Consider the following 27,707-nt stretch of genomic DNA (forward strand, 5'->3'; position numbering starts at 1 on the left):
GTTTGGGAAGTAGTCCACAAAGCTGCTTGGGGGTAGTGAGGTCCCAGGCGATACTCCCCCACTTCTCCCTGCAGCCTGCTGATGAGCCAGCCCTGTTGCCCCTCTGCCTAAGTTTGTGTGTGTTGGAGGCGCAGACAGAAAGTGAGGCGTTCCAGCTAGGAAGGCAGGAGATGTGCCCTCTGGCAGACACCAGCTTTTCTCAGCTGCTGCGCTCGCTCCAGGCAGCGGCTGGCTGTTCCCTGTGTCAGAGAGAGCCGTGGCCAGAGGTGACTAATTGGGGAGATTTTGCAGAAGTTCAGAAGACAGGAATTGGTGCTAGGAGTGAGTGCTCAGGTAGCCAGGAGCTGTGAACAAAGAGAGCCCCCTACTGGGAGAGTATACTTGGCTGTCTCTGTCTCTCTGTCTCTCTGTCTCGGTCTTTCTCTGTCTCTGTCTTCTTCTATCTCTCCCTCCTTTCCTTCCTCCCCCACCTCCCCCAATCTGAATGAAGTATTTCATAGGCACCAGCCAACAAAAGGGCACACACAGCTGGGAATGACTGTCTCCCACTATTCCTCTGGCTGACCGCTGGCCATGCCCTTCCCTCTCTTCCAGGGCCTAAGGTGACTTCGCCAAACCCAACGTTTCATCTCAGCATCTTCCACACTCTAGGGACCACAGAGCAGCTTCCACAGCCATTCCTAATGGTGGGAACTCCTCGGGACGAAAGACATAATTATTCCATAGCTGTTATTTGGGGTTATTTATTTTCTATCCATAAAGAATCTATTTAAGGTTCAAAAATAATTACCCATTGCTCATTGCATTAGTAATGATTCTTTATGAAGATCTATCGATCTATCTATTGCGGTATTTTGTCTGAATGTATCCCTTTATACCATTTGTGTGTGTGGTGCCCATAAAGACAGAAGAGGGCATTGGATCCCCCTGGGCTGTAGTTACAGAAAGTTCTATCTGCCATGTAGCTGTAGAGAATTGATCACAGGATCAATTCCTCTGAAGGAGCAGCCGGTTCTCCAAACTGCTGAGCAAGTCTTTCTAGCTCTAGTAATGGTTCTATACGTTGGATACAGCTCAGGGAAGAGTATTTACTTAGCATGAACAGACCCCATACCAACAGTAATAATTCATTGATTGTAACATGGTTTTTTGACTGCTTTGTAAACTCCAGGTACCATTATAGACACTGGGTTACATCAGTGAATGTAACAGAGTACTCTCTGGATCTAGCATCTAAGTAGAGGCGACAGAAATAAGTATAGGAGTAATTAAATTATAAATTATAGCTTAAGAGCCAAGTATTGTCCTACTGACCTATAATCCCAGTACCCAGGAAGCAGAGACAGGGGAACTGGAGTTCAAACTTATTCTCAGATATATGAATGAGTTCAAAACATTTAAAGCTACATGAGATCTTGTCTAAGAAAAAAAAAGTAAAGTTTAAATTATCATTTAGACAAGTAACGTAGGCTGATTTACTTTAAGACAGATCAAGGGGTTGGGATGGTGTGAGCAGAAGGAGGTTTATTTGCTTGAACCAGGTTTAAAGATTGCTTTTATTTGGTTAGTTGGGTTTGAGACAAGGTCTCACTTAATGGAGCTCTCTGGTTTGGAAATGTATGTAACCCAGGATGGCCGTGAACTTTGGGCAATCCTCCCGCTTCTGCTCTGAGGTCTGGGATTATAGTTATTTGCGGCAAGCTCTGTTCAAGGCACGTGTGCCTTGAATCAGCAATGTCCCTAGGTGGCCTCCTTGCTGAAGGCACGGGTTCCAGAAGCTGGCTTTTGGGAAATGTGTGTAAACTGAAAGCTGTGACCTCAATGGGGTAATCCAGAATATATCATCATTCATAAACCGTGTTGTCAAGGGGAAGGCCGGATTGGAGGGTGTAGGTCTGGGCTCCTCTATTCTCCACCCCTTCTCCTCTCCCTCACCTTGGTGAGGTGAACAGTTAGATCTGACCTTTCCTTCAAGGCTCCTTCTGCCTCCTCACAGGCCTGAAGGCTATAGATGATCTCCACCTGTGAACCAAACCTCTGAAACTGGGAACCTAAACAAGAGTTTGCTCCTTTATTCCCTCCTTAGTTTATATAGCATTTTATCAATTGATTTGGTGGTCTTGAGACAGGGTCTCACATAGTCTAGGGTGGTCAGGTGACCTTGAACTCCTAATCCATCTGTCTCCACCCCCTCCCAATGCTGGCTTTACAAGTATGCACCACCATGCCAAGCTTCCCTGTGATTCTTTAATAACAGAACTCACAGAGATCCGCCTGCCTTTGCCTCCAAGTGCTGGGAGTAAAGGTGTGTGCCACCACACCCACCTCTTGGTACAGTTTTTGATGAATAACCAGTACCATACCCGTGAATTCACTCCTGGGCTTTATTTTCCCTTTTCAAAATAATGACATTTTAATTAATTCTTTCATACAATGTATTTTTAACCTCTTTACCCTTTATTTCCCTGACTCCTTCCTGGTGTATCGTCCACCTCCCCTCTTCCCAGTCTCATATCCCCATTTTAAACTAAATAACCTGTCAGGTTAATTTTGTTCTTCTCACAGGCTCAGGAGGGTAGGACCAGAGTGTGGTTGACCACCAGGAGCCACACCTTAAAGAAAGGACTCCTCCTCCTCTAGAAACCATCAATTGTCAATAGCTTCAGTTAGGAGTGGGGGCTTGTGAACTCCTCTCTACTCATTGCTAAAGTGTTATCTGACTTGTTTTTTTAAGTTAATGGTCTTTCTATTGGGGAAAAAAAGACTAGCATTTACAACTTGGAATGGACGTAAATGATAGTTTCCTGAACAGCATGTGAGCTCAAGTCCACAGACACAGCCTACTCTGCTGGCTCCGAGTCATGGTTCACAAGGTTTTAAAACAGAGAGTCCAAAGATGCTCCCTTAGTAAATGTTTATTACTAAAACGTGTGTGATTTGGTGACAGCCTTTGTTCACTTCACTCCAATGTGCGCAGCAGTGAACCATCACACTTCAGCTCACCACCAGGGTGTCACTGTCACCACGGGATTGAGACACTTGAAGAGGACTGTCCTACTTCTAGGGCTGTGTGTCAAAGTTTAGCCCTCACCCATTTCCTGCACATCATCCCGAGGTAAACCAAATTTAAATGTCTGTTCGAAGTAAACTGGCTGCTGACAATTTATGTGTCAACAGATTGAACTAGAAGCCATCCGAGATTTTGAGTTTGGTTTTTCCATTTTCCATTTTTCATACAAATGCCTGACTTCTCAATCACCAAGCTGCTTGCATGAGAAGCTGGGCAGCCCAAACAGTGTATTAATCAGTAGCAAATGGAACTTTAAGGAGTCTACTAAATGCTTCTTTATGAGGTAGTTCGAGTATTTACTGTAAAACTGATGTAGGGCCTTGATTTTTAGGGGGCAGGACCACCAACCAATACACGAAGATTTGTGTGTAGACAGAGGTACTTTTGACATTCAGTTTTGCCAGATACAAACTGGATGAAGAAATGAACATTTTTTCTTTCCTTTCCTTTTTTTTTTTTTTTTTTTTTTTTTTTTTTGGTAAGAGGTAAGTAAAAGATTTCAATTTGGTTTTTCTAGAGGGGGAAAAGTACTTGAAAGTAGGTCTTCATTTTGCAGTAATCATCTATATGAATTCTTCATAGTTGACCTGTCTGTCTCCATCAATATCTGCTTCTCTGGTCATTTCATCTACTTCTTCATCTGTTAGCTTTTCTCCTAAGTGTGTCATGACGTGACGTGGTGCAGTTCGGCTGCACTGATGTCTGAGGCCTGCTCGGATAACCAACAGGTTCCCCCAGAGCTGGAGCAAGGATTGAAAGAAAAAAGGAGACATGGTTAGTTAAAGCTGCAACATGACTTCGGCCTGACTTGAGGCCTAAGCCTCATGTCGAGCTTCGGCCTTGTTTATTAGTCCTCTTATATACCACTTTAATTACATGCAGAAAGATAACATCAGTTCTGAGATAAGGAACTAGCAAGCTAACAATCAAAGATCCTGTAACTGTCTTTTTGGAGACCAGATGCAAACGTGCTTAATTCTGGCCCTTACAGGGCGCAGCACAGAAGCCACTTTCCTGCTTATGATCAGCTTCAAGTGTCCTGAAAAATTAATATTTCTCTGCCACCAACTGACCAGAGGTGCCAAAAATGCTCTCCACACACTGATGTAACCATTTCCATCCTTGTCAAAGACTCTGAATGCCGCACGGATTTCTTCTTCTCTATCTGTGTCTTTCATTTTTCTAGCCCTCATAGTCAAGAACTCTGGGAAGCCAATGGTGCCATTCCCATCGGCATCTACTTCGTTGATCATAACCACTGAAGCTTCTGTTGGGTTCTGACCCAGTGACTGCATGACGGTCCCTAGCTCCTTTGTTGTGATGGTGCTGTCACCATCTTTATCAAATAGGGAGAAGGCTTCCTTGAATTCAGCAATCTGTTCTTCAGTCAGCTGATTAGTCATGGTGCGAGCAGAGGAAAGAAGAGTGGAGCGGGTAAGGGTGACTACACCAGCTCAGGGGTTGTGATCACCGAGGTGTGTTGCTGCTGCTGCTAACAGATACCTGCATTGTGGGGTTCTCAGCCACCGCCCGACTGCACCATAGACAGGAGACTCCCAGCACCATCAAGGTCCTAGCTTGTCTTTTGTTTGTTTGGTCTTTAGTTTTCAAACCAGGGGTTTCTCTGTGTAGCTCCGATTGTCCTGAAACTCTGTAGACCAGGATAGCCTTGAACTCTGGGATCCTCTTTTGTCAGTTTTTTTCTTTGTCAGAAGCCATTAGGAAAGGCTATGGCAAGCAAGTGAGTTTTCTGGAGATGACCCACCATTTTGAATGGCTGTGGTGGTGGGGTTCTGAGATGCAGGGTCTTTAAAAACTTCATCCCAAGATTGCTTCTTGCTGTTGATATCCCCTTTCTTTCAATATTATGTAGCTTAATGGTCCCCAGGCATTAGCCCACCCTATTGGGAAAATTTCCTGCAGAATCAATATGAAGATGTACTTTCCTGTAGTAATGCTGGGTAGACAAATAGATGATTTCGTAATTCCTGATAATGATTTTATAAAACTCCTAAACTGATACAAGTAATCTCAAGCTGTCTATAGAATAAAAGTTGCAAACAGAGCTCTGTAAACCTTCATGTGTCACAGGCTAATTGCACTAGGAAAAGAAAGCAGGCTTGAGACAAATTTATAATCAAGGAAAACACTCCTAGGTAGGGAGCAAGGCTACTATCTGGTAACTAAAGGTCATAAACTGGGAATGGGCAATTTATTATGGGTGGAAAGACAGAATAAATGATGGACTAGTGTATCTATACAAGACTTCAAAATAAAGAGGCCCAAGGCATATGATTTGTCTCCTGACAAAACCGTGCTAACTTATGACATGAAAATTACTGCTTTAAACTTATAATGAACTTACGAAGCCAGTAACAGATAATGAATGTTTACTCAGGAACCAGTCTTAATGGAAAGGCATATAAACAATTCTGCTGTAATTCCTTAAGTCTTACCGATATATGACATGAACTATTTATTGCTTTAAACTTACTATAAAAATGCTTAGAAACCATGTGTTCAGTCATTGTGAGAAAGTATAAAAACTAAGAACCACAATAAATTGACAGTGCAGCCTTCTTCAGCTTCATCCAGTATGTCAGTCTGTCTGTCTTCCTTCCTTCCTTCCTTCCTTCCATCCTTCCTTCCTTCTATTTTTCTTTTCTCTCTGGTTTACAAAAAGGTAGCCTCTTGAGCCAGAGAGAAAAGAGCCACAGTAATTAAGCTTTTTCTTAACCCCTTTCTGCTATCAGCAGGAGTTAACCACCAGAAATCAGCAGCTTTGGGCCACAGAATAGCCAAGAGTTCAAGAGAGAGTTAACATCCAAAAGTCATCAGCTTTTGGCCGCAGTTGCTACCCTTTGCTGCCTTCCCTGGGTACCTGAATTGGTTGCTAGGCTGCATCCTGGCCTGCCTGTCTGCCTTCTTCCCTCCTTCCTTCCCTCATTTCTGTTTTGAAGGTCAAGGTATATATATATTTTATGGCAGTGCCATGCTTTTTTAATTACTACTGCTTTAGAATGTAGTTTGAAATCGGGTGATCTAATAAACTTCCCTCTATTGCCTCATGCCTGCCTTGGTTGTTTTTTTGTTGTTATTATTCCATAAAAATTTTAGGATTCAGGGGATAGAGCAATGGCTTGGCCACTAGGAGCACTTATTTGTCTTCCAGAGGCCATGGGTTTGATCCCCAGCACCCACATACCATGTGTAACTCCAAGGGATGTGATGACCTCTTCTGGCGACTGGTGGTACCAGGCATACCCGGGACGTGCAGATGTTCACAGTGGCAACGCATACACTGGAAATTTTAGGACTATGCTTTATACTTCTCAGAAATAGGACGTTAAAGTTCCGATAGGAATGTTTCGCATCCGTTGGTTGCTTTAAATAGTGGGCACATTTCAACAGCGTCAATTCTTCCCATATGTGAAGAGGGGGGTCTCCCCCCACTTATTTGTACACACACAATGCTTCTAAACGAGTATTTATATAAAAGACAAACAGAGGTTGAAAATCAACTGTAGGATGGTACTACTGAGGTCCCTGGTGGAACTTGGTACTCATTCTCTCTCCTCCCCCCCCTTCCCCCCCTCCTTCCCTCCTCCTTCCCCCCTCCTTCCCCCCTCCTCCTCTCCCCTCCTCCTCTCCCCTCCTCCTCCCCCCTCCTCCTCCTCCTCTCCCTCTTTCTCTCCCCTTCCCCTTATGTGTACATGTGAGTCCATGCAGAGGTCAGTGAGCTAATGTTAGAGGTCTTCCTCAGCTGCTCTCTGCCTTACTTTTTGAGGCAGGGTGTCTTGCTGATCCTGGACTTCACTGATTCTGCTAGGATCGCTGCTAACAAACCCCAGGGATCCTGGGGCCAGAATTCCATAGGCACACCACTGTACCTGACTGTTTCTGTGGGTGCTGGAGGTCTACTCGTGAGCACTTTACCTCCTGAGCCTTCTCTCCATCACCTGCTTGTAGTCTTCTATCCCCCTCTGGTGGGAAAGCTGAGGGCACTGCATGTCAATGTCTTAACATTTCAAATTCATTGCTTCTCATATACTATTGCAAAATAAACAGTAAGTCACGAGAAGCTTTTGTTTACTTGTTTGTTTGTGGGAGGTTTTTTTTGTACTAGTTAATGAACATAGGACCTTGTAGCCCTGGAATTCTTTATATAGACCAGACTGCCCTCGAATTTGCAAGGTTCCCCATGTTGTATTTTATAAAAATATAAAGATAGAAGAAATATGTTTGGTGGATGTGAGGTAAGGTGTAGAGGAAGGGAGTTCCTCTGCAGGCCCAAGCTGAGTCCAATATAGTATAGAATAGAGTTTATTCAGGGTATGGGGAGGGGAGTTGAGGAAGTAGAGACAGAGAAAGGCAGAGAGAGAGAGAGAGAGAGAGAGAGAGAGAGAGAGAGAGAGAGAGAGAGAGAAGAGAAGAGGCCGGTCATGAGCATGTGGGGGCGGGAAGAGCAGGAGTAAGGAGACAGAGCAAGAGCCAGAGAGCAAGAGAGGGCAAGCAGCCCCCCTTGTACAAAAAGATTTATTTATTTATTACATATAGGTGCATTGTACCTGTCATCAGACACACCAGAAGAGGGCATCAGATCTCATTACAGATGGTTGTGAGCCACCATGTGGTTGCTGGGGTTTGAACTCAGGACCTCTGGAGATGTTTCAGTGGCTAAGAGGAGACATCTCTCCAGCCCAAGCAGCCCCTTTTATAGTGAATCAGCCATACCTGGCTGTTGCCAGCTAACTGTGTGACAGAGCCTAGATTAAATGTCAACACCCCCTACCTCCTTCTAAGTACTGAGATTATAGGTGAGGCACTCCAGGATGTTTTAAAAATTAAATTGAGTTGTCTGATTGAATATAAAAAAAAAATCATAGCCTCTCACACATGGTAGAAGCATGTTCCCTCATGAACTGTCATAAAGTTGTACCTAAAACTATACATTAGCATAAAAGCTGCATGTGTTTCTGTGTGTCCTACATATGTTTGTAAACAATGGTTTGCTGATAAACATTTAATATAATGAGCTCTCCTGAAGAAAAAAATACAAGTATATACATATATAGATTTATTGTGAACTTTCTAAAAATAAAAACCACTCAGTATAAAAAGTGGTGTACATGACTTACAGACAATGAAATACATAATACCTTTTTTTTTTTTAAAGAAGAGTGGTCTCATGTATCTCAGGCTTGCCCTGAACTCACTATGTGGCTGAGCCTTTTATGTCTGATGTGCTGAGATAACAGTCATGTACAACTACCCACAGTTTATGCAGTGCTAGCATTGAACCCAGGACTTAATGCATGCTAGTCGAGCATTCCACTAACTGAGCTACAGCCTCAGTTCCCACTGTGATCTTCACTGTAAACAGAACTCGCCGATGCTTAAGGTGTTATTGATTTTACTGGACATTTGTTTCCACAGCCCACCTATGATCTCAGTTCTACCACACATTGACATACCACACATTGACAAATGGAGTCACGGCCCAGTGAGGACAGACAACGACAGCATGCAGACCTGAGTTGTAGCACTCGCCAATATTCTTAGTGTAATTACTTCTGTTGTGGCTGGTTGCAAGCTTCCTGTGTAAGATCACAGGAGGGGGAAGAGAGCACAGAGGTGCACCAGGGAGAGACAACAGATGCCGGTAGGCTCAAGAGCATACATAAGCCAGCCAGACAGCACTTGCCTGTAATCCCAGGAGGCAGAGAGAGGAAGACAGCCACACGTTCAAAACCAGCCCTCTCTGTATAGTTCCAGGCCAGCTAGGGCCATATGAAGAGACCCTGTTTCAAAATAAACAAACAAGAACATTAATAATAAAACATAGTAAAATAATTAGAAAGAGATGGGTTTGGTTTTTTTTTTTTAACCTTGATTTTATGGAAGAACTCATGGTTGGGAAGCCCTGATTTTGACACTTAGCTTCATTGAGCTTAGCTAAGGGACAAAACACCAGCCCTTCATATGAGCTCTCCTGACCCCGGGCATCCAAGACTTTTAATCAACAACATAGTTGCTTTAGTTCTTACATTTATTTATTTATTTATTTATTTAGTGTGTGAACAACTTGTCAGAGTTGGTTCTTGCCTTCCACTGTGTGGTTCCCAAGGATTGAACCCAGGTTATTTGGCTTGGCAACAAGTCCCCCTACCTGTCTCAAAAACCGAAGTAGTGCTGAGCATGGTGGCACATGACTTTAATCTCAGTACTCAGGAGGCAAAGCGTAGGGGATCTCTGAGTTGGGGTCACCCTGGTTATACAGAGTGAGTTTTCCAAGTCAGCCAGGTCTAAGAGAAACCCTGTCTCAAAACAAGTAAATAAGATTTAAATTTAGTAATTACTTTCCAATGACATTTCATCTAAAAACCCTGTACCTGAACGAATATAAGGAACTCCCAAACTAGCTCTTAAGAAAGGTGGGTCTCTTGTTTGTATTTTGCTGATAAAGAAAGCAAGAATTCCACAAACCGGAGGGAGCAGGTTGCCCTGGCAACGTGCAGCCTGCAGTGCTGTCAGCAAGTAGCTTGGGGGCGATGAGGGGAAGAGGCGCAGGTAAGATGCAGACCTGCACTTTGCAGAGACCCTTCTTGGCCACTAGATGGAGACGTGTCCCCTTAAGGGGCGGAGCTTGCGGGAAGCGCGCATGCGCCTAGAGGGATGGAGAGGTACCAGCTCGGGCCGAAGGGCAAGACGGTGGCCGAGAAGGCTCTGGGCGGCGGACGGTGGCCGAGAAGGACCGGCATGGAGCACCTGGAGCGCTGTGCGTGGTTTCTCCGCGGGACGCTGGTGAGGGCAGCGGTGCGGCGCCACCTGCCCTGGGCGCTGGTGGCCGTCATGCTGGTGGGCTCGGTACTCAAGGAGCTGTCTCCATTACCCGAGAGCTACCTCAGCAACAAGCGCAACGTCCTCAACGTGTGAGTTCATCAGGCTCTGGGCCCCCGCGCCCCAAGAAGCCAGTTGGATGGATGTTGGGATGGTCGAGTCATCCTGAGGTAGCCCTGTCTTGACAGCCGCGTCCGCGCGCGTGTCTTGACGCTGGGACCCTGGAAAAGCGAGTGACACTCGCGCCTGGTATTTGAGCATTCTGATAGGAGGATGGAGTTGCCGGGCGAGTCGGTGATGGGTGGGTTATAAATGACAGTGGGTACATTGGAGCGGCCATTCCCCCACCCCCAGAGTTAGGCACTCGCCCCTGTCCTATTCGGGGAGATGTCACCTTTCTCCTGTCAGACACCCCTCTCCTAGCCACTGTGGCAAAAATCCCACCATTGTTTTAAAGACCACCTCTAGACCCACCCACTACCCTGAGAACTTTTGCCCTCCTGGCCCTATGTTGGTAGAAGCGTGAAACCTTTCACGCTGGTGACCTTTCTCCTGGATCTCCTTGGACTTTCTCAGTACTCAAAAGTGCATGGCAGCTACCCAGGAAAACAACCCCAAACGACCTCTTTGGGAAGTCTCTCTAACTTCACTTACTTCTTTCCTGGTCTTAAAAAAACAAAACAAAACAAAACTTATATCAAAAGTGTATTGTACAACACTCCATTGAAGCAATACAGGGAGTTTTGGAAGATGAAATTGCTCCTTCCATGTGAGCTTAATGCTTCAGACTAGTGTCTCCAGCATAGGGAGAATTTGCCTCTTGTTAATCTGCTTCAAACCAGGTTTATTTCTTTTGGGCAGCTGGGGCAGGTTCCTGGCAGACCTTAGCTTTAACAAGGCTTTCCTTGTCAATCCTGTGAAGGTTTTAGTGATGGGCTCTTTGGTGGTGTCTGAGAAACTACTGGAACCTAGGGAAGAAGCATTCTGTTCTTGGCCACCTTCATCCTGGTCTAAGAATAGAGAGGGTGGTAGTTGTTCCAGATCTCCAGATCAGCCACCTTCCATGAGCACAGAGGAGGCAGACATGGCAGATGTTGCTTTATCTGGCCTAATGAACCAGGAGCCCAGCAGCCTGGCACGTCAATCTCTGTTGTTTAGAGGTAGCCATGGATTCTGTTTTGTTCCAAGACATGGTGCTGATTAATAGGAGGGAACTGGCAGTGGCTCATTAAATCTGGAAGATTTTTTTTTAAGAACGGCTTGGTGCCTTCAGCTTTCCTAGCTGAGGGAACTGGGGCCTGAAGATACTGTAATAAATAAGAGTCAGAGTCGGGATTCAAACCCTGGTCTTGTAGCTTGAAGGAGAGCTCTTTCTTATAAGACTTACCAGCTTTGTGGAAAGAACACTGGTGTGGTAGAAAAGACATGGACTTTGAGGCCCTGTAAAGTGTGGCTCAATCTGTCTGCCGTCGTGGGTGTGGCCTTGGGAAAAAGTTCAGTTTTCTGAGCACCCAGAGCTATCTACAGCATCAGTCAAATGAAGGCCGGCCATACAACTTAGTTGATAGAGTGCTTGCCTAGCATGCATAAGGTTTGAACCCCAACACCACATAGAACCTATAAAGGCCCCACTTGAGAGGTGGAGGTAGGAGGGTCCAGAGTTCAAGACTGTCCTCAGCTACTTTGGCAGGCAGTTTGAGGCAGCCTGGGTTATGCTTAGAAAAAAAAAAAAAAAAAAAAAAAAAAAAAAAAGACCCCTTCCTCCTCAGCTAACCGTGAATGTGTGTGAATGCATCTGACATTTGGTAGATGTTCAGTTATTACTTTCCTAAGAAACTAGCCCAACAGGAAAATTTCTGGCCCTGGATTTGAACCCCAGTTTACCACTGTGACCTCTACTTTGGCATGACACATCTATATGGCTCTGTGTCACCTGACAGAGTTATGGCTTAACTAGTTTCAGTACTCAGGGAATAAAGCATGGGTAAGCAGGTATTAAGGAATAAACGAGGGTATAACTGCTTGGATGGATAGCTTTGATGCGTTTTAAATAACTTCCCCTGGGAGCTTAGATACCAAAGCATGAGGTCACCGTTTCCTTTCTGCCAAGTCTGTTCTTCACCGGTGCTTTTCTCCTCTGTCAGGTATTTTGTTAAACTGGCCTGGGCCTGGACAGTCTGTCTCCTCCTGCCTTTCATTGCCCTCACCAACTACCACCTGACAGGCAAGACCAGCCTGGTCCTGCGGCGATTGAGCACCCTCCTTGTGGGCACAGCCATCTGGTATATCTGCACAGCCCTGTTCTCCAACATTGAGCACTACACAGGCAACTGCTACCAGTCTCCAGCCCTGGAGGGCATCAGACAGGAGCATCGTAGCAAGCAGCAGTGCCACCGGGAAGGGGGCTTCTGGCATGGCTTTGACATCTCAGGCCACTCCTTCCTACTGACCTTCTGTGCACTCATGATCGTGGAGGAGATGGCCGTGCTGCACGAGGTGAAGACAGATCGCAGCCACCACCTCCACGCTGCCATCACCACCCTGGTTGTGGCCCTGGGCTTCCTGACCTTCATCTGGGTGTGGATGTTTCTGTGCACGGCCGTTTATTTCCACGACTTGACCCAGAAAGTGTTCGGCACCATGTTTGGTTTGCTGGGCTGGTATGGAACATATGGGTGTTGGTATCTGAAGCCTTTCTCTCCAGGACTTCCTCCCCAGAGCTCTTGCTTGACTTTGAAGCAAGATACTTACAAGAAATGAAAGAGAAGGAGATGGGGCAGGAGGACAATGGCTAATAGAATCCCCACCTACTTTGTCCAGTGACTGGCCGAATTATCTGTCCCATTTCAGAGGGATCCCTTACTAGGTACCTTTGGAGTGGGGGACGTCTGGGGAACAAATTTAGTCCTCAGACTCTGCTGGCGGTGCCACCATGCTGCCAGCAGCGCTATTCCTGTCAGATTCTTCTCATCTCTGGCAAGATGTGACCTTAATCTGTCCCCAGAGGGAGAGCTGAGGCTCAGCAGAAGGATAGCAGACAGCCTCATTGTGTGGGTCAAGGGAAAACCAGGGCTTCAAGACCCTCTCTGCTATGACCTCCCTGGCTCTGCTTCTATTTAGAGTTTAGTGGCCACAGTGATGCTGTTCATTTAACAGCATTTCCCCATGGCCAACTCTGAGATAAGCATTTGCCTCTGGCAAGTTCTTTATTAGATACCCCAATGCCTAAAGGATGCTCTAGCTATACCTTCTGTGTCCTCTGCGGAATGTTGACCTTGATCCTGGCCGTGATTCCCAGCAGGGGCCCACGATCCTGCAGTGCCTGGATGATTGGTTGTGGTGGTTCTGTTTCTCTGTGTAACCCTGCGTGTCCTGGAACTCACTCTGTAGATCAGGCTGGCCTCAAACTCAGAGATCTGCCTGCCTCTGCCTCCTGAGTGCTGGAGTAAAGGCGCGCTCCAGCACGGCCCAACACGTGTATGTTTGTTTCTGTCCACACCGTATCGTTATATATTGGGGAGCAGTACCAGAAACCCCATTTTCTCTCTTCTCTCCTGAGTGACTGCTCTCTGGGTTTGTTGTTGTTGTTTAGATTATTTGAAATACAACTTTATTCAGATTCTAAAGGAAAAGAACGGGAATGACAGTAACAAACAAGGTTTCACCACTGAGTATTGTGCTGGGACTGCAGCAGCCTTATCTTTGAGATCCAGGAAGGAAACAACCGTTCCAAACAGCCAAATATACAAGTCCAAAAAAAAAAAAAAAAAAAAAAAAAAATGAAGGTATGTTTAACTGCCACATTCACTCAAAGCCCATTCATCTCTCCCTCAGCATCCCAATGAAGCGCACGATCTGCTTAGCACAGGCAATTCTCGTAAGTAACTCCTGATGTTACGTCAAACATTCTAATGGCACACTGGGCTTGGATGTAGCAGCCATTGCGCAGGCCCCTGAACTTCTCCTGGCCGGCCGTGTCCCACACGTTGAACTTGATGGTCCTCTGTTGGTATAGAAGATGAGCAGGTGCACCGCCACGCCCGGGTGGCTACATACTTCTTCTCAAACTCGCCCGTCAAGTGGCGCTTTGTGAACGTCGTCGTCTTCCCGCTGCCGCCAGCGCCCACCAAGACAAGCTTGAACTGGACCTGCGGCTCTCGGCACTCTGGTTTTAGCCATTACTATAGCATTTGTTCTTTGTTGGCGAAGTTCCAGCACCACACCTCAGTGCGTGAAAATTGGAGGGGTTTTTGGGGTTTTTTTTAGAATACTAACGTTTTATAAAGCAAATTCTTGGCTCGTTGTATTAAATTTCACCTCGTAGGATTGTTGTCTCTCTTAGGAATATAACCAGAGCCGGGAGCATGGTGTTGCATGCCTTTATCTCAGCACCAGGAAGGCAGAGGCAGGCAGATCTCTGAGAGTTTGAGGTTACCCTGCCAGGGCTGCGTTGTGTGATCCTGACTCAAACAAACAAACGAAAGAAGACTGAAAAGCAGACTTTTATTATTTGATCCACTTTAAGCTGAGGGAGTAATTCAAAGGCTCATTTGTACTAAGACTTTCCCATCCACTGACTCGTGATAGAGACAGAATAGGGTTTGGGGACCTCAGAGGACCATAGGACAAGTGCCACAGCCTAAAGGATTTTTACCTTTGGAGACTATGATAATTTAAAAGTGAGATAAAATGTTTCCCTGAGGCAGGAAGCCAGCAGGCACACAAAGCCCCCATCTTACACATCGCCCTGACTTTGGTCCTGCCTCTTCTTCCTCATCTCACCAACAGAACAGCCCTAGGAGGCAGTGTTAAATGGCTCTGGGAGTCTTTCTTTGTAGCACTTCCTGGCTTCCAGCCATGCCATGACTGTTAGGGTAAGAAGTCTTGTCACCCACGTCCCACATGGCAGGCTTCCAGTCTGATGAGAAAGACCTTCTCTCCCCGGTGATCGTCTTCAGCCTGTCACAGCTGAGCCCCTGGCTTCTGGATGATCCTCAGGGCTGCTTTGATGTGTCCTCCCTGGCAGAGCTGGCTAATGACATTAACTGACCAGCTTCCGCCTGGCTGTCCTGACTGAAGCCCGGTTGCTAGGTGCTTGGTAAATTAGGAGACATCTCTCTCTCTCTTTTTAATTTTAGCAATTTAAAAAAAAAGTTTAATTATTTAAGTTTTTGAGGCAGGGTCTTACTATGCAGCCTTGGCTGGTCTGGCACTCACTATATAGACGAGGCTGATCCCAGACTCACAGAGATCTACTGTGGGCCTCTCTTTCCTGTGTGCTGGGATTAAAGGTATACTAAGATTAAAGCCACTACATCTGGCTACTAAGTAATTTTTAAAAATCCAATAATCTATTTAAGCTATGTATTTTATATCCTGTTGAGCTACGGGTCAACTTGACCGATTACTATTTAAGATGTGAGATGTTGTCACCAAAGGGGAAGAAAGGCAGACAGTAAGGAGTCACTTTGATGCTTTGCTGAGTTGATGGTGGTCTGAAAGGATGTTTGACCTTCTGGGAGTTTCCCTCATCTCTGCAGGGTAGGAATGGGCCTGGGGATGATGGTAGGGCTGGTCCACAGGTAAAGTCTCTCAAGCTTCATGTTTACAACAGAGGGAGCAGACACAGGATGCGGCATGAGATCATTGTCAATCTGAGGCTCCAGGCAGTTTTCTCATGCGGTCTGACCAGGTTTAACAGCAAATTCACAACACATGGGAACTCTCAGTTCTGCGTTTTCTCTCTCTATGCTTATACCTGATACCCCCCCCCCCCCCCGTTTCTGTTCTTGGTGCTGGAGTGGGGTGGAGCCAAGGGTTCTATGCATGCTGGATACCCCTCTATCCCTGAGCTACACCAGAGTTCCTCAGAGCCCTTGCCTTCTCAGGAGCATGCCTTCCCTCCTGTGTGAGGAAGCATGGCATGGGTGAGTGTTTGGGCTTGGGCAGCCATGAGCTGTAGGTGTGAATGTTAGCATCCGGCTGGAGTCAAGCCATGCATCTTGCTTCCCTGTGTGAAGGCTTGTTCCCTAGCTTCCATGTGCATCCGTTACCGTCTGGGTACCAGCTTGTATTTAGGGAATGGCTCATGCCACTGTTACCTATGCACAGTCCAAGTGTGAACAAGCAAATTAAAGGGCACTTGAGATAATGGAGTCCACATTCCGGAGTTTGGCGTGTTCCTTTCTGTGTGTTCTTAATTTAAATTTTTAACTCAGTTTTTAAATGAATGTATGTGTGTGTGTGTGTGTGTGTGTGTGTTAGTGAGTGGCATACATGTGAAGATCAGAGGACAGCTTGCACAAGTCAGTTCTCTTCTACCATATAGGACTTCAGGTCAAACTCAGGTAGTCTGGCTTGGCAGCAAGGGCCTTTGCCATGGAGCTATCTTGTTGGCCTTCGTTTAAAATTTTCATTTATTGTGATTGTGTCTATAATGCATGTGTTTATGTGTTTATACACATGTGCCATAATCTACATGTGGAAGTCAGGACAACTTTGTAGACTTGGTTCCCTCTTATCATGTGATCTTGGGGATCAAGCCTGTCCTTTAGGCTTGCTAGCTCGTGCTTTTAACCACTGAGCCATCTGACCGGCCCTGTCATAGCCCAGTGTCTCATCCTTTCCTAAGTTGCTCTCTCAGAAAGAACTTCAAAGCTGGAGTTTCTCATGATGATTCACCTAAGTCCTTTGTCCTAAGTACAGATATAATTCAGCCTGCTTTACTCTGCCATTGGATCCTGAGGTCTGGGTCAGCCAGGCCTGGGAATTGTCCCCTTGGCAAAAGGAGAGGTAGGTCTCATAGGCAGGCTGCTGAAGAGCAGCGACAGCCTACTGGGATAAGGTCACTTTGTAGCCCTAGAGCTCTCTGTGCACTAAATAGCCCACTCACTGTCAGTCTGACCTGCTTGGCATCTCTAGGCTGTGTGTGTTGAAAGCCTATTGGATCTGAGATTAGAATCTTCTCACGCTGTTTGGCCCTGCAGCAGCAGCCAACTCTAAATTCTGCTGCAAGCTAGGTACAGGCTGGACGTCTTCCACCTAGGAGTTTGGATTCAGAGCACTCCCTTTGCTCAAAGCTTTGTGCTGCGTTATAAAGATGAATGTGAAGCAGGCCTGGATTTCAGGGGAAAGAGCCTGTGCCACCATCAAGTGTCCCAAGTATTGGGACAAGGTTAGGACCCAAGAATACTCAACAGAAAACCTGCTACCCTGGGGATCCAGAAACATTCATAGAAGGTAATGTTCCTTTTGGATGGCCTGGCTTCCCTCGTTTGCAAAAGTCCTGGAGACTGGAGAAAGACTTAGGAGGCGTTTGTTGGTGTCTGTAGGCATACCTTGGTTTGCTGCAAATGGCTCTGGGCTGCTGTTAGAAAGTCTAGCCTGGGCACGTCCCACCACTGCTTTTCTCCGCTGTTCTGTGACGCCTCTGGGCCTCAGTCTCCTCATCTGATAAGCCATAAGTCGACTGGATGGGTAGAAGTTACCCAGGTAACTCCCAAAACCCTGGGATTCCCTCTACTCTCCATTTTTCTGTTTTGCTTGGTGAAAAGTTCCTCCCAAGCTTCTTCTGACTTATTTTAGGAAAGGACATGAAAAAATCTTTGCGCTTAGGTCCAGTGGCAGCTGGCTTTCCAGTGAGTGACAGGGAGCAAACTCTGGGCTGTAGCCGATCACCGCCCACCCTCTTTTTCTCTGTGGACATCCGGATGAGTTCTGACCTGTGCACTTGTGCCCGAGTGGGCTTTCTCAGCACAGGGAAGCAAACCTAATTCCCAGCTTAGGCACCACTGGGAAGTGTCCTAGTAACCACTAGGGAATGTCTGGGGAGTCTTCCAGCTGAACACACAGTGTGGAGCACAGACACTGTCCTGCCTTAGGGAAAGGGTGGCAAATTGGTGTCACCTGTACAGATGATGACCTGGTAGTAGTCACACTGAATGCAGATCTCAGGTAGGGGTTATGCTGTGAAATACAGGAAGACAACTGCTTGCAAAAATGCCAAGAACTGAGATGCTGATGAGTCACATAAATGATTGTCGTTCCTCACTAATAATTGAACACAGTCACTATAAAGAATGAATGATGTATGTAGTGTCAACTGTGAAGGCAGAAAACTGGGCTGTGCCCTTGGCCAGGTTAACCTCTAAGCCTGATTCTGAAGTTCAAGCTGCGCAAACAGAGCTGGGTTTCACTCAGCAGGCACAGGCTGGGAGGGGAGGAGCCCAGGAGTGATGAAATCTGCTGGGCACAGGGGGCACAGCATTAAATCAAGAACATGCACTTGCTTTCTGTGAGTGCCACCAGCCAGGCAGACTGTAGAATGACTGGCCCCTCAAAGGGGCATGGACTGTCCTGAGTGTTTCTCAAGTCAGAGACAAGTAACCGAGAAGAACCGTTTATATGGGGGGGAAAGATGCTTAGTTTTGTTTATTTATGTATGTGAGTACACTGTAGCCGTCTTCAGACACACCAGAAGAAGGCATCAGAACCCATTACAGATGGTTGTGAGCCACCACATGGTTGCTGGGAATTGAACTCAGGACCTCTGGAAGGGAAGTCAGTGCTCTTAACCGCTGAGCCATTTCTCCATCCCTAGTTTTTGTTTTTTGAGGCAGGCTCTCACGTTGTATCCATTCATGGCTGGCCTGGAACTCATGGAGGTCTGTCTGCATCTGCCTCCTGAGTGCTGGGATTAAAGGTGTGCACCACCACAGCCTGAATCAAAAGGTCTATTTTAGCTCACAGTTTCAAAAGATTTCTGTTCATGGCACGGCTGGCTCCATTAGCAGAGCACCACAGCGGAAGGAGCATGCAGGAAAGACTGCTCACCTCCGGCAGCCAGTACCACCCACAGCTCGTGCGCTTGGACGCACACTTATAACCCAAGCACTTAGTAGTCAGGAAGATCAGGAGTTCAAAATCATCCTCAGATACATGACAAGTATGTGGCCAGCCTGAGCTTCATAAAACCCTGTTTCAAAACACAGGCTTATCCTCCGGGACCCAGTTGGAGGGTCCTCCCTGCCTCACCTTCTACAGTTCCACTATCTCCCTTTGGTCTGTTTAGATTTGGAGTCTATCAACAGATTGAACCATGGTAGGTGTGATGGTTTGCATAAGCTTGGCCCAGGGAGTGGCACTATTAGAAGGTGTGGCCTTGTTGGAGGAAGTGTGTCACTCTGGGGTTAGGCTTGGAGACCCTCCTCCTAGCTGCCTGAGGATGCCCAGTCTGTTCCTGGCTTCCTTCAGATGAAGATGTAGAACTCTCAGCTCCTCCTGCACCATGCCTGCCTGGATGCTGCCATGTTCCTGCCTTGATGATAATGGACCGAATCTCTGAACCTGTAAGCCAGCCCCAGTTAAATGTTGTCCTTTATAAAACTTGCATTGGTCATGGTGTCTGTTCACAGCAGTAAAACCCTAACTAAGACAGTAGGTCAGAGTGTAACTTCTCTGCTGTCTTTCTGATACGCCCAGGGACACTGCTTCCGTAATCTTCCAGGCATCTCCTGGTCTGACAGGTTGACAGTCAGGGTTAACCATCACACTGTCTGATGCTGTCATGGCTCAGGTAGATACAATCTGCCTGAAGCATTTACACAGTAGGAGTAAGGAGTTTAGCCATAGTGCCTAGGTTCTTACCCCAGCTCCACACACATGCTGGTGAGCAAGTTTCTTAACCTCTCTGTGGCCTAGTTTCCATAGTGTTATGGGGATGAATTAACACTGGAGAAATCCTTAGCCCTAAGTATGGCACAGCACTTGGGAGGCACTATATGAGTGGCTTCCTGATGCATGCAGAGGCCTAAGCTTGCCTTAGCTGTCACTTCTTCTCCACAGGGATGGCTTCAATTCTGATGGACTTTCTGGAAGGTTAGCTGTGCTGATTCGATGTGGAAGGTCATGTCCCCAAGGTCGAGCTCTAGTCTGGAGTCTCGGTTAACTAAGGGTCACAGAAAGCTGGGGAACTGACTTCTGTGACAGCTAACAGGGGAGGACATTAGATCTCTGGTGCCCACCTAGCTGTGGTGAAGTAGGGCCATGTTGAAGGTTCTGACCTTCAGGGAAGCTACAGGGAACTGAGGGCTACCTGATGCCAACTCCCAGCAGCTTGCTTTGGGCATGGGATCAGGATTCTTTTCTCTGAATGCTGCCCCTCTTTGCCAGGTTTGACCACCCAGTGTACATACTCCCAAGAGTCTGAATAACTAGGACGTGGGGGGTGGGGCACCAGGGAACTGCCTGGGTTCGACCTTAGTGTCTAAGAGCAAAGATATTCAGGTCCTGTCCCAACAGGCTGCAGTAACCAGTATCTCCATCCATGCCCATCTCTGACTTCTGCCTGCACTCTCAGGGAACACCTCAACCATCGAGTACCCCAGTGCACCCCTCAGTTACCCCTGTGCTACAGGAGCAAGGTGGGGGAAGCAGGTGGGTCAGACACTGATTTTCAGCTTGATTGGAAAGCGCTGGGCCTGAAGACAAGCAGACAGCATTCAGATCCTATCAGCCCCTCAACTGTGTGATCCTGGGCAGAACACTGAGATGAGAGTAATGCTTTCTGTTGCATTAGTCTTTGCCTGGTTTAATTAAACCATAGATGGGTAAACATAAGCTTGAAAATGTTGGGTGCAGGGGCCGGAGAGATGGCTTTGCAGTTAAGATCACTGGCTGCTCTTCCAAAGGTCCTGAGTTGAAATTCCAGCAACCACATGGTGGCTCACAACCATGGAATCTGATGCCCTGGTCTGGTGTGTCTGAAGACAGCTACAGTGTACTTATATATAATAAATAAATACATATTTTAAAATATTGGGTACAAATGTGAACCGCTATTTTTAGTTGGTGGTTGTTGGGTTTGTTTGTTTGTTTTTGTTTGTTTTGGCTTTGGTTTTGTTGTTTTGGTTTTTGAGACAGGGTTTCTCTGTGTAGACCAGGCTGGCTTTGAACTCAGAGATTTGCCTGCTTCTGCATCCCAGGTGCTGGATTTAAAGATGTTCACCACCCCCACCTGACTGAGAACCACTTTTTATTAAAGAAAATTATCTTTGCTTAATGAATATATCTCTTGGAAGTTAAGGGACTGTAATACCCAAATGCCCTAATAGCCCTGAAATCACTTAGTGTCATCCATATAATAATACATCACACTGAATAAGGCAAGTGACTGGTATTTGTCATGTGCCTATGAGTTCAAGGCCAGCCTCATCTACAAGAGTTCCAGGCCACCCACCTTTGGGATTAAAGGTGTACATCATAACACCTGGCTGTTCTTGACTGTTTAGTCCAGTGCCCAGCAATTCTTTTTCTTTACCTGACATTTAAATATATTTTAGTTTTAATTATGTATATGTGTGTGTTTAAATGCATGTGGGTGCCATGTCTGCAGAAACCAGGACTGGGCATCAGATTCCCTGGAGCTAGAGTTTCATAGGTTTGGGTCCTATGAACTGAACTTGGGTCTTCTGTAGGAGTAATGCACTCACTTAGCTGCAAGCCATCTCCAGTCCCAGTACCTAACATTTATTATCATCTCACCTCTGGTTTCTGGACTAAGAGAAAAGTAACAAGGCTTTATCTCCTAACACACACACTCACACACACACACACACACACACACACACACACACAGAGAGAGAGAGAGAGAGAGAGAGAGAGAGAGAGAGAGAGAGAGAGAGAGAGAGAGAGCTTCATAGCTCAGCACTGCCTCTGTATATAAGTCAGCTATTGCTGCACCGATGCTTGGTAACAACTATCCCCACCCCCAACAAACTCCTTGACTGACAGCAAATTCAGCCAACTGTAGTTCTGCTGCTGGACTGTCACCACCTGCTGAGTCCTACCACTGAAGCTCAGTAAGTTATGCTTCTCTTCCAGTTTAAGGATTAAAAGGCAAGAAAACTCTCGAGCAGGGCAGGTATTTGAACAGCAAGCAGAGCAAACAGAATCAGCTGTTGAAGAATGGCATCTAATTGGGAGTAAGGAAACACTCAAGCCCCCAGACACACAGAAAAATACCTTCTTCAAAGCAGGGACTCTGGAAGCCAAATATCCAGTCTCTTCTTGAGGGCTGGGTTTTTTTTTTTTTTTTTTTTTTTTTGTAAGTTTCTGAAGCGTCTCCATCTCCTAATTTAGATGTATGAAGAAAGGGTGACTGATTGGCCCACTACTGCTGTGTCCCATGTCCTGATCTAGCCTTGAACTTGTGGAGCCACCCATCAACAGGGCCCTGCTGGCAGGAACAAAGGGCCACAGCTATGTCTTTGGTTGTCAGGCTTTTGTTCCCAAGGGGGATAAGGAAAAAGCAAGCCACCTTGGACATTCTTTATTATCTAGCCTTGACCCCTTTCTCTATCAGTCTGACTGGTGGAGAATCTAACTCTGGCTCCTCATCATGACTGAGTTTGGGGGGTTGCAGGGTGGTGCTGAGGGCCACGCCTGGCTAAGCCTCCAGCCACTGAGGTTGTTTTGGCCATTCAGTTGAAGGTTGTGCAAAGATGGCAGAGCAACAGCCTGCACTGAATGAGGAGGTGGAGGAGGGACCTCACAAGTGTCCCCCACTCTTCTTGCTAGTGGGGAGTCTTTAACTTGCCTGGTGTGTCTTTCCTATTAAGACACCTCAGAATTTGCCCCCCTCGGCTCAATGTTCTCCACCTCCTCTACCCCACTCCTCCCAGCACCCACATGGTGCCTTACAGTCTGTGATCCCAGTTCCAGACAATGTGATGTCCTCTTCTGGCCTCGACCAGCACCAGGCATGTACGTTGTACTCAGGTACACATGCAGGCAAAACACCTGTACACAGAAGAATAAAAAAAAAAAAAAAAAGACAGTCCCCCACAGACATGTCACAACCTGACAGCCCTTCATTGAGACTCTCTTCCCCCATGATTCTAGGTTGTGTCAAGTTGATAATTAGAACTAATACCCAGTTCCTCCCACCCCTGCCAATGAGTCAGCAACTTCCCCAATCCCCAGCAAGCAAAATCTTCACCTAGCATTGGCCACAGCGGCTCCTGCTACTGCCCCAGAGTCCTACATAGTGTGTTCTGCTGCTCCCATGCTGGAGGCTCCCCAGGGTGAGGACTGGGTCTTATTTGTAGAGCCTGGCCTGGGGTGTGCCCTGGGCATGTTTGTAACAATTCCTCTCTCCTCCTGCCAGAGGTCCTGAGCCCACAGCCACGCTGTGCTTCTGCCCATCTTCCTGCAGGCTTACCCACACTGTCTCCCCACCCCCCAGTTTAAGTCCTCGGACTCCCCAAGCAGTCACCTTTGCCTTCTCTCTGGAAGTGAAATGGTTAAGAGTGTCCTTTTCAGAGCCCCTCCAAGGGAAAGGCCAGTTCCCACTCCTGCTGCTAAGAATAAGAGAGTGTTGTGCCTGGCTCTTGACCTGAGAGGCCGCACACACCCGTTTATGTGCACTGCCAATGCTTACTGAGTAGCCCCAGCACTGCCAGTCTTGGGCCCCAAAGCAGATTCAGGTTGCAGTTCAAGATGCTCTGCCATCGAAGCCTCACCCCATGACCCTGCAGATCCAATGGTGCACACATTCTTAGAGGTACGCATGTGCTACGTACGGCTTTCCCAGAAGACCTGAGTAGGAAAATGGCCTGTGTCCTACTATCATTTGGCACAAGTCACATTTGCCTCTGCAGATGAGAACTATGCCTTTGAGGAGCAGCTTCTGGCAGTCCACTGGGCCCTGGAAGGAATGCCACACCTGACCACACCACGGAACTATACAACCTAAGCTCTCCTTCATGAACTGGCATCAGCCACCCTCAGTCTGCCCTTCCAGAACGAGGACAGCAGCATGTTTTCCTCAAGAGAAGGTGAGATAAAATGGTGAATACCATCTGTTCTGCAGCCTTGTCCCCTTTCTTACTGTGATGGTTTGCATATGCTTTGCCCAGGGAGTGGCACTATTAGAAGGTGTGACCTTGTTGGAAGAAGTGTGTCACTCTGGGGCTGTGCTTGGAGACCCTTCTCCTAGCTGCCTGAGGATGCCCAGTCTGTTCCTGGCTTCCTTCAGATGAAGATGTAGAACTCTCAGCTCCTCCTGCACCATGTCTACCTGGATGCTGCCATGTTCCTGCCTTGATGATAATGGACTGAGCCTGTAAGCCAGCCTCAATTAAATGTTGTCATTTATAAGACTTTGCATTGGTCATGGTGTCTGTTCACAGTTCTCACTGTGGACTGGTTCCTGGTGGTCACTTGGTAGAGGCAGAAGGAACTCTGGCCTGATGCCAAGTAGAAGTAGATGGTTGAAGCCCAGCAGGGCAGGCATTACAGGAGATAGATACTTCTAGAAAAAGGAATTCTAAGCAATACCTCTCAGAAGGTGGTCACGTTCAACAAGAGGGCCATAGAGGTCCAGAAACATGGCCACATACCCACACAAGCATACCATGCTTGGTGTTTCGACTGGCTGTCCAGGAGAACGGTAAGAGCTGGAATATTGGAAGCAAGTAGACACCTGTGGGAACCATTGGATAAGATGCTCTGTTTTGGGGATGACAGACATTCTCTCTGCCTAACCATTCTTGTGCTCAATCAATCGCTCACATACAGACTGGCCATGGTACTGAACTCCAGTAAATGGACATAGCCTTCCTTTTACCTAAAGCTGACTTAGAGTTACTAACATGGCCCCATTCACCACAGAAACCTGCCAACTAGATGGCAGACAGGCTAAATTGGATGTCGACATTGTGGAGGGAACAGTGCTTTTAGTACTTATTCTAGAAGTGGGGGTTGCCTTCCCTGATCCACAATGCCATTTCCAATCTTGCTTCTCACTAAAGATTTGATGATTCGGCAAGAGAAATGTGGCTGGCTAGACCCACACAGTGTGCTGCTATGCCAATGTGTTCTCTTACCAATAGCTGGACACTGAAGTGGACCAGGGAAGGCTGTGTTCCAGGGTAGCTGGGGGACACCACAGGGCTGCTATAGTTCTGAACTACAGGATGCAGCCAATCCTGAGTGTGTGCCCTGCAGTAGAACAGTGGGAAACCCCATGTCCAGAAGTGCAGAGGTGGGAGAGTGAGCATCTACTCCTGTGATTGCTTGTTCCCGGGGCACAAAACTTGCTTCCTGAGATGGGTTATCTTCACTGTCTATTTGATTGGATTTAGAATCACCTAGGAGGCACACCTCTTGGTCTGTGGTGGTTTATCTTCCTCAGGTGTAAATGAGGAGAGAAGACCCACCCTGAGTGTGGGTGAGACCAGGCTTAGGATATAAACTGAATTAAAAAGGGAAAGAGGAAGCCAACTGAGTGTGAGTATCTCTCTCTGTCACTGTCTCTCTATCTCTCTACCTCTGTGCATGTGTGTCTCTCTCCTCACAGCATGAACAGCTGCCCCATGTTCCTGCTGCCATGCCTTCCTGCCCCAAGGGATCTCAAAACACAAGCCAAACAAACCCTTCCTTCTGTTGATTTCTGGGTATTTGTTATGGCAATAATAAAAGTAGCTCACGGCACTTCCTCTTCCTGTAAGCTGCCAGAAGTGACCTATGAAGATGGTTCGATACTCTCTTGACTCAAAAAAAAAAAAAAAAAAAAAAAAAAAAAAACCCGCAAAATCATGCAAATCCAGAGGTTCAAACTTTAAGAACACTTGGGAAACTGCCAAGGCCAGCAAGGGTAGGCATATCTGCAAAGCCACCAAGTATCTGAAGGATGTCACTTTAAAGAAGCAATGTGTGCCATTCTGGCGGTATAATGGTGGAGTTGATAGGTGTGCCCAGGCCAAACAGTGGGGCTGGACACAGGGATGGGTGGCCAAGAAAGAGTGCTAAATTTTTGCTACACATGCTTAAAAATGCAGAAAGTAATGCTGAACTTAAGGGTTTAGATGTAGACTCTCTAGTCATTGAACACATCCAGGTGAACAAGGCACCTAAGATGCGCCGGCGAACCTACAGAGCTCATGGCCAGATTAACCATACATGAGCTCCCCCTGCCACATTGAGATGATCCTCACTGAGAAGGAACAGATTGTTCCAAGGTCAAAAGAGGACATTGCACAAAAGAAAAAGATATTCCAGAAGAAACTGAAGAAGCAAAAACTCATGGCACAGGAATAAATTCAGCATAAAATAAATGCAGATAAAGTTAAAAAAAAAAAAAAAAAAAAAAAAAAAAAAAAAAAAGGAAGAAAGAAAAAGAAAAGAAAGAAAAGAAAAGTAGCTCACTTCCCAGCCTGAAATTTTGGGCATTGACTATTACTATTATTTTAACATTTTGTCTCAAGAAGGTCAGAAGAAGACATTCCAGATCCCCTGAAACTAGAGTTAGATGGTTGTGAGCAGACATGGGGGTGCTGGGAATAGAACCCAGGTCCTCTAGAAGACTAGCAGGTGCTCTTAACTGCTGAGCCATCTCTCCATCCATGGACTTGGATGGTTTAGAGATTATTGGGAGGAAGTCAATGATGCCATTGAGTTAGACATTCATTTTGGGCTTATACTACCTGCACTGTATGCAAAAGCACGGTTTGTCTCCTGGCTACATAGATTGGTACTTACTGTTCAAGTCACACTGGGTTTCTGTTCTACCATGATGGCCCAAAAGATAACTGTATGGAAAAGAGACTTCTACCTCCAACCATAAAAGATCAACAGAAAGCCACAGTCACCCAAGGACTACTGGGGTATAAGTTGTTTTCCCAGTAAACTGTCCCTGCTGGCTGAGGCACTGTTAAAACAGACTTGTAGGGAGTGGGCTTGTGTATATAGCTTGCCCAGTATGAGCAAGGGCGGTGTGAACCTTGGAGAGTAGGAAGGGGTTTTTCAGGTGAATCTAACTGGGTGAGGCTTAAGGTACTGGGAATGCCTCATTAGCATATGGAGGCATTTTAGGTGCTTGCTGGGCAGGTTTTGATTGGGAGAAAGGGGGTTGAACCTGTAATTTTACCAAGGACTATGTGCCACTCCTCAGGTAGAGAATATAGGGGTCAGGCTCCCCAGATAAAGTCAGGCAGAGAAGAGGAAGCCCCACTAGAAAAGGGAGTCCTCCATTTTGTTCTGAGCTCAGGGAGCTGTCTGGTCATGGTAGACTACCAAACTCAGTATCAGGGTTTCCCAACAATAAAGATCAGTGATGGCCTAGGGGTCAGTTTCAAAACTGGTAGGGCTTTCTCCTGAGTGCATGCGTGTGTGAGTGAAGGAGGATTGGGAAAAAGGAAACTCCAGTAGAATCCAGCCTGAGAAGGGCTCTGAGTCTCATTTTGGGGAGAGGACCATGTCCTTTCATGGTTGTTTACCCCACTGGCACCCATATGTATTGTTCATGTAAAGAATATTTATTAAGACAGAGAAGGCTCTTCGTGGATGCCCAGTAGGGTAGACAGTGCCAGGCAGTTTCTGGGTCTGCAAATCCAACCCTTGCCATGTCTTGGCCATGGTTATTTTCATGTGTATGAATGTTTTGCCTGCGCAGGACCTGCAGAGGTCAGAAGAGGGTATCCAGTCCCCTGCTGGCGGAGTCATAGACTTGTTCTGAGCCACCCTGTGGGTGCTGGCAACTGAATCTGGATTCCCTTAAAACAAAACAAAACACCAGATACTCTAAATGTCAAGCCATTTCTCCATCCCAGTCTTTGTTTGTTTGTTTGTTTGTTTGTTGAGAGAAGGTCTCACTTAGTCCAGGCTAGCTCAGACTCACTTCTTGAACTTGATCCTCCTGCCTCCACCTCCCAAGTGCTGGGATTACAGGTGTGCACTGCCCACTTTATGCAATGCCGGAGGAATCAAACCCAGGACGTCATGCATGCTAGGCAAACAC

At 46.6% G+C, this 27,707-nt stretch overlaps 2 protein-coding genes and 1 pseudogene across 3 annotated transcripts; 2 read left to right on the top strand and 1 right to left on the bottom strand.

The window, feature by feature from the left end:
- Positions 1–3,537: 3,537 nt before the first annotated feature.
- Positions 3,538–4,522, bottom strand: LOC308427156 (calmodulin-alpha-like). Its single transcript, XM_080925188.1, has 2 exons — positions 4,171–4,522; positions 3,538–3,765 (listed from the first exon to the last, which is right to left on the bottom strand). Exons 1-2 carry the CDS (start codon positions 4,471–4,473, stop codon positions 3,634–3,636), a joined length of 435 nt encoding a protein of 144 aa, XP_080781314.1. The 5' UTR covers positions 4,474–4,522; the 3' UTR covers positions 3,538–3,633.
- Positions 4,523–9,650: 5,128 nt separating this feature from the next.
- FITM2 (fat storage inducing transmembrane protein 2) lies at positions 9,651–16,064 on the top strand. The gene is made up of 2 exons (XM_080925182.1): positions 9,651–10,002; positions 12,055–16,064. Exons 1-2 carry the CDS (start codon positions 9,746–9,748, stop codon positions 12,668–12,670), a joined length of 873 nt encoding a protein of 290 aa, XP_080781308.1. The 5' UTR covers positions 9,651–9,745; the 3' UTR covers positions 12,671–16,064.
- Positions 16,065–25,441: 9,377 nt separating this feature from the next.
- Positions 25,442–26,008, top strand: LOC308427429 (large ribosomal subunit protein uL22-like; annotated as a pseudogene). The gene has a single exon. The product of its transcript is annotated as a large ribosomal subunit protein uL22-like (transcript).
- Positions 26,009–27,707: the final 1,699 nt, after the last annotated feature.

This window comes from Micromys minutus, assembly GCF_963924665.1.
Source record: "Micromys minutus genome assembly, chromosome: 11".
In the NCBI taxonomy this organism is placed as follows: domain Eukaryota; kingdom Metazoa; phylum Chordata; class Mammalia; order Rodentia; family Muridae; genus Micromys; species Micromys minutus.

Bases quoted from the DNA above. Each gene is read 5' to 3' on its own strand.
- LOC308427156 (XM_080925188.1), bottom strand. From the start codon at position 4,473: ATGACTAATCAGCTGACTGAAGAACAGATTGCTGAATTCAAGGAAGCC. The intron at 3,766-4,170 runs GTGTGGAGAGCA...CTCAGACATCAG, and splicing joins ATGGAAATGGTTACATCAGT to TGCAGCCGAACTGCACCACG.
- FITM2 (XM_080925182.1), top strand. From the start codon at position 9,746: ATGGAGAGGTACCAGCTCGGGCCGAAGGGCAAGACGGTGGCCGAGAAG. The intron at 10,003-12,054 runs GTGAGTTCATCA...CTCCTCTGTCAG, and splicing joins AAGCGCAACGTCCTCAACGT to GTATTTTGTTAAACTGGCCT.